This window comes from Hipposideros armiger, unplaced genomic scaffold, assembly GCF_001890085.2.
Source record: "Hipposideros armiger isolate ML-2016 unplaced genomic scaffold, ASM189008v1 scaffold_440, whole genome shotgun sequence".
In the NCBI taxonomy this organism is placed as follows: domain Eukaryota; kingdom Metazoa; phylum Chordata; class Mammalia; order Chiroptera; family Hipposideridae; genus Hipposideros; species Hipposideros armiger.
The window spans coordinates 1044110-1050659 of NW_017731790.1; the positions used below are offsets into that span (position 1 = coordinate 1044110).

Consider the following 6550-nt stretch of genomic DNA (forward strand, 5'->3'; position numbering starts at 1 on the left):
CGGCCCTATGCCAACAGCCATGTGAGTGAGCCATTTTGGAAGCAAAGTCTCCAGCCCCAGTCAAGCCTTGGAATGACTGCTACCCACACCACTGTCTTGGCTGCAACCACAAGAGGCCTTAGGCCAGAACCCCCAGCTACGTCTGCAGTTTTTAATGCCTGACCCACAGACATGTTTGTTGTTTTAAGCCACCTTTTTTGTTTGTTTTTGTTGTTTTAAACGTTGGGGTTATTTGTTACACAATAAATAACTAATTCACCTATGATGGTAACAGCTGTAAGAGGAATACAGTAGTAATTTATTATGTATAATTTGTAAGAGGAATTTTTAAAAATAATGAAAATAATATAGCAGCTATAATTTATGGTTTGTATGGTTTACATACTCCATATACGCTATTATCTCATTTACCCTTTACAAGAATATTATGAGGCAGGTGGCAATATTTCCACTTTACCTGCAGGGGAATGCAGACTTAGATTAAATCACTTGGATAAAGCGCTAACAAATGGCACAAAAAGAACTGAAATCCAGGTCTCCTTGTTTCCAAACCCCATGCTCCTAACCACTGTGCACACTGTCTCCCAACACATAAGTACTGGTTGAGTGGATGAGTGAAGGCTGTCGACCAGGGCTGCGTGGTGGTTCATGGGCCCCAGGCATCGGTGCCTCTATGGGCCCTTCCTCCATAAAAAGTATTAAAATTATATTTTATGACCACATTATTATGAAAGCTAATATACTCAAGTCTGGGTTCATTATTACATACTTATTACTGTTATATTAATTTTTCTTCTAATTTTAAAAGAAATTAAAATTAAACCATTTCCATGGGCCCCTGAAAGTACTGTGGCTCCTGGTAGTGGACCTACTGTGCCTAAGTAGGTTCTGGTATCAACAGCAATTGAACAATTGAAAAAGAAAATTATTTGATGTCTTATTTTAAAAGCCAAATAAATAACCTCTATTGACTTTGCTTTTTTCCCCCTCACCAGTGAGGGGCATAGGGTGGTAAGAAACAATCCTAACCCATGGGGGTTGCTTTGGGGAGGGAGAATGTGCTGAATATGTCATGCTCAGCTAGGAGATTGAAAGAAAGGATGCAGGGAACAAATGAACCCTGTCTCTTGAGAGAAGCAGGCAGTGCCTGTGCTCAGCTGTGTTCAGCTCTCCTGGAAAGGGAAATTTCTATGAAGGTGAGATCCTGTGAGCAGCAGGACAGTGCTCAGAAGTTAAGTTTCCAAAGACAGCTTAGAGTCATGAAAACATAATGAAAAAGGCAGTGACTTTAGATCTGGTACAAACTTCAGCTTCTCCAGACCCAACAACTGTAGATGGTCTTGGATGAACTAAGTCTGTGGCACCTTAGCTTTATCGTCTGTCAAATGAGGGCTGTGTGGCAAAGACCGTTAGCACTCCTCTAAATTTCACAACCAGTGGCTGGCCAATGGACTGTGACTGGAAGTGACATGTGTCCACTTCAGGGCCAAGGCAGTTAAAAGCTGCTATACAGTAGTCCCCTGTATCAGATCAGGGATATGTCCCAAGACCCCCAGTGGATGCCGGAAACCTCAGGTAGTAACAAACCCTATATATTATACATTATGTTTGTTCCTATACAGCCGGTCCTTGAATAACATCATTTCATTCAATGTGATTTCATTATAAAGTTGATGAGATGCTGTAGGAACTTAACTCTTGTTTATATCAGTTAGCCTATGGTAAAACTGATTTCCTTATACATCGCTTCACTTAAAGTCGAAGAACCTACTGATGACCTTAAGTGAAGACTTATTGTACATACACACCTTTTCACTTAAAGGAAGCACTTGACAACTTCTCTTTGGCATACTGAATTTCCAGCATCACTACTCTTGTGCTCTGGGGCCATTATTAAGTAAAATAAGGATGATATGATACCATGACAGTTGATCTGATAGCAGAGATGACTACTGAGTGATAAACAGGCGGGGAGCATCTACAGCATGGAGGTGCTGGACAAAGGGACTCACGTCCCGGACAGGAAGGAGTGGGGTGGCACAAGATTTCACCACACTACTAAGAATGGCATGCGATTTAAAACTTATGAATTGTTTATTTCTGGAATTGTTCATTTAATATCTTCAGACTGCAGTTGACCTTGGGCAACTAAAACCATGGAAAGCAAAACTACAGACGATGGGGGGAACTGCTGTATCTCCACAGCAACCTTTGAAGCTACATGTTCAAAACAACAGAGCTAAAAAAAATGATAAGTGGCCCAGATCCATGAGCTACTGCCTGGAAGAGAGCTATGCAGGAGGGCCACCAGACCCACACCAAACTCTGAGCAAGAGTGAAAAGAACTCAGCAACATTACCCAAGAGTTTGAGTGAGAGCTTGATGGAGCCTAAAGAAGAAGGATGCTCTCAAACACCATCTCACCCACAATCTCAGCAATATATGATGCAAGACTCTTAGCCATGACTTAGGCCAATACTGTGTGTTAGAGAAGAGAAGTAGCAGCCGAAAGTGGAGAAAGGGCTTGCCTCTGGTCCCCTGCCAGTAAATGGCTAAATGACAACACTGTCCGTGCCTCCCAGAGCTCTTTCTCCCCACAAATGACTACCCAGGGTTGGCCAGGCTCCTGTCCCATCACATCTTCCTTGTTTCACCTGCCTGAATGGGGTCTGTCAAAATGAACACTCAACTCAGGCTTGGCAAGCCTTTCACCATGACGTCCATTTCACCATGATTTTCTGGGTGCACACTGGATTGATGTGGGTATGAAAAGTCAGTCCTACCTCGGCAATCAGACAGAAAAGCTATAATCACCCCCAGGTATTTCCAAGGGACCTTTCAAAGAATATCATTCATTTTGAATAAAGCTCTCTTCTAACAAAGCTTTCCAATTATAGTCTTGACATTCCTATTTTATGCGACAAAATTCCTTTGTCATTTAAAGAAGGGGGAAAAAAAAGCCTGCTTTTTAAAACATGTATTTGAGTAGCCTAGCTGAGTTAACTTTCCAAAATTAAACTAAAACTAACAAGAAACTTACCTTCTTTTCTTACCCCCTCACGCTCCACTTCCCTGGTCCATATATTGGGTTGTCAGAAAAGTCATGACATATTTTTTTCTGTTTTTTGTTGCAAAAATGCGTCGTGACTTTTCTGACAACCCAAAATTATATATGGAAATGGGCAATAAGTCCTGTTATTATCCAGGACTTTGAGCCTAAGACACTCCCCTACCACCACAGCCACCACCAAAAGGGGAATTTGGGGCTTCCAGGGAGAGGAGGGGGCTGACATCTATTAGGGCCTGGCCAAAAGGCAGCAAGTCTCAATTTTAAATACAATGGAGAGAAGCTCTGCCAAATTCAGTCTCCGCCATCTCATTCATTTCCAAGGTTAAGTTTAGGCCTGTTTACAGAATGCGGAGCAAGACCTTGTGGATCACCTTACTTCACCCAGCTCTGCGTCCACCCTTGTGCCAGGCACTGTGCTAAGTGATTCACCTTCTTTATTCCTCACCAAGAGCCCTACGATGCAGGAATCAACTTGTTTAAAGATGGGGAACAGGCCCACAGAGATGAAGCAAATGCCCCAGTGTCTGGAGCTGGGATTTGAACGCAGGGTTCCAACTCCTCCCAAAGTCGCTAGAGAAGGGCACTGAGGTTAGGATGGTGAAAGGGAAGCGACACTTGGATTATATTTTATCCTCCCCCTTCAGTCGTGGCAGGGAGCTGGCCAGGATATAGTCTCTGGAATGCAGAAGGTGGGCTAGGATGCGATGGGGACAGAAAATAAGGGGTGAATGGTCACAGGAATTTGCTCATCAGCACGATGACCTCCCAGCCTACCTCAGTGCCGTTTGGTCTAGCCTGGACCAGGGAGTTGGCGGCTGCAGGACTCACACGAACACATCACTCCGGGGAAAAGCATCAGAGGGCGCAGCTGATCATACGTGCCCTCACCACTACCTAGAAACACTGCCCCTGCAAGCCCCCTTCAGCCTCATCGTTCGGGGGTGCCAGCTCCAGCTTTGTTGTGCAGGTGCTGAAACCCTTTCCCCAGCACGCGCCAGGTACGCAGTGGCCAACCCTTCGCGTGAGCGCGGGATGCAGGTAATGAACCCCTCCGTGTGCGCTGCAGGTGCGCCGGTGGCCAACCTTTACCCGCGCGTCCCAAGGGCGCAAGCTTCCGCCGCCAACTCCCCCTTTCACCAAGCTTCCTCCTTCCCCAGGGACTCCTTTCTCCAAACCCCCACTCCTCAGCCCGGACCGCACCTGCTCGGTGGGGGGCAACGGCAGCACAGCCCTGCGATGGCGTCCGAAGCGAAACTTGGCTGTCTTGTAGATCTTCCAGTAGACAAACAGCACCACGCCAAGCGGCAGGTAGAAGGTTCCGCAGGTGATGACGGCGTAGGAGGATTCCTGGCTTACCTGGCAGCGCTGGAGCTCAGCGTCATAGGCCTCTCCCCAGCCAAAGAGCAGCGGAGCCAGGGCGATGAGTGCAGAGAGCACCCAGCTGAGTGCGATCATGAGCGCAGAGGCGTGGCTGTGGGTGCGGCTGCCCACAGAAGCCAGGCCGGAAAGAACACGCTTCTGAGCAGTTCGGCAGGGGCCTGGAGGAGGGAGCATTTACAACTCTTCACCATCCCTCTTCCCACCCCATCATATCCCTGCCCGCACTTCCAACCACGCGCCCCTCTTCGCCATGGCTAACATTCCTGACCAGCGGTTCTCAACCCACAGGTTTTGACCCCTTTGGGGGTCGAGTGACCCTTTCACAGGGGTCGCCTAAGACCATCGGAATACAAAAAGATATTTACATTACGATTCATAACAGTAGCAAAATTACAGTTATAGAGTAGCAACGAAAATCATTTTATGGTTGGGGGTCGCCACAACATGAGGAACTGTATTAAGTGGTCGCGGCATTAGGAAGGTTGAGAACCGCTGTTCCTGACTGCATGTCTTTCAGATCTTCATCTCCAGGTTAAGGCTGGAGTTATTTTTTTTGTTGACCTTTGGGCAAAGGTGGAAACCAATTAGAAAGGTGAAACTCCCCTAACCCTCCACCTGGGCCCCTATTTTCAGTTTCTTACACTTAAAAAAAATACAGTAATACCTTGGTTTGCGAGCATAATTCGTTCCAGAAACAAACTCGTTTACCACGTTAAAATGTATTAGAAATGTTGGCTCATCTTGCGGAACATGCGCAAACCACGTTACTCGCAATCTAAGGTTTTACTGTAGTTCAAGCATAACGAAAGTAACCTAAAGCTGAATTACTTCTGTTCCTGGAAGTAGAATAGAAACATAAAAAACTCAGAGCCCAAACTGCCCCTTCTCTTGTTAGGGCAGCTGACCTGCAGCTCTCCACGGGCTTCTTACTAACACTCTCGGAACAGCTCAGGCTAAGCACTCCTCAAGAGAACTCAGTGGGCCCTGCACTCTAAGACTCTGCCCTCAGAGAGAGAGAGAGAGAGAGAGAGAGAGAGAGAGAGACTTTTTTTCTGGAAAGGCCCCCTACGCTGCAGCAAGTGGAGGGGTTTTCTTCCCTTGAGCAACCGCACCTCTGGCACCTGGGGCAGTCTTTGGGGATCTGGACCCTACAGGATGGACACTCCAAGAATGTCCTTCTCTTTCACTCTCCCTCGCTCATCCATTCACAAAGCAGGTACTTTCTGCTTTCTACATATTGTGTATGGCAGTTCTTACACACACAGACATGATAGCACACTCATGGGGCATAAGAAGCAACATGCAAAGAAATCAAAATTAAAATACTTACAGGCATTAAATGTCAAGTGGTTGAGAAAAAAATCAGAAATCGTGAGCTATTCACAGATCACAGAGATGGAGGAAGTTGTGATCAGAGAAGCTCCTACACTTATTGAAGTAGGGAAGGGATGTAGATACTGGACAAAATGAATGGAGGGTTGGACCTGCCTGCCAGGTGTGTGAATAGCTGGGGTGGAGCCAGCAGGAGACAGAACATGCAGGGTGAAAATGCCAAGGAGCTGGGTTTGAACTTGATCATGGAGAAAGCTAGAATTTGGACGATTTTGAACAAATTGACATGATGAAGACAACCCTTGAGAGGGAAATGGTGACTGGCCTTTGAATTAGTTTCACAATAATTTTCTCCCCATTTGATTGGACAAACATTATATCAAGAGGGAATAATATCAAAAAATGTAAAAGCATTCACGTTACCTCATTCAGATGCATGACATGCTTTTATTCTCCTGTTTTTGCTCCTAACCATATATATTTTTCACGCCTAAAATAAATTTTTATTTTGCAGATTTCTCTTAACACTTTTCGTGTTGCTATATATTCTCTTCATAGGTACACTTTTTATATTGTACTGTTTATTAGGTGAAAAACTTTGAACAACTTAGGCTTTCTGAAACTCAGTTTCCTCATTTTAAAAATGAAGATAAGGGCTGGCCGAGTGGCGCGATGGTTGGGAGCTGGCTTGGGACGCCAGAGGGCCCCGGTTCAGATCCCACATATGAGGGCCAGTGACACTGCCCTCCACAGCTAAGATGCTGAATA

General features: G+C 45.7%; 1 protein-coding gene across 2 annotated transcripts in view; it reads right to left on the minus strand.

Moving 5' to 3' along the window:
* Positions 1 to 4596, minus strand: part of LOC109394837 (5-hydroxytryptamine receptor 5B-like) — a 10241-nt gene extending 5645 nt beyond the window's left edge. For both annotated transcript variants that reach the window (XM_019665344.1, XM_019665345.1), the window contains exon 1: positions 4271 to 4596. In XM_019665344.1, the coding sequence (XP_019520889.1) occupies positions 4271 to 4525 (255 nt within the window). In that variant the 5' untranslated portion in view covers positions 4526 to 4596. The remainder of the gene's footprint in view (positions 1 to 4270) is intronic.
* Positions 4597 to 6550: the final 1954 nt, after the last annotated feature.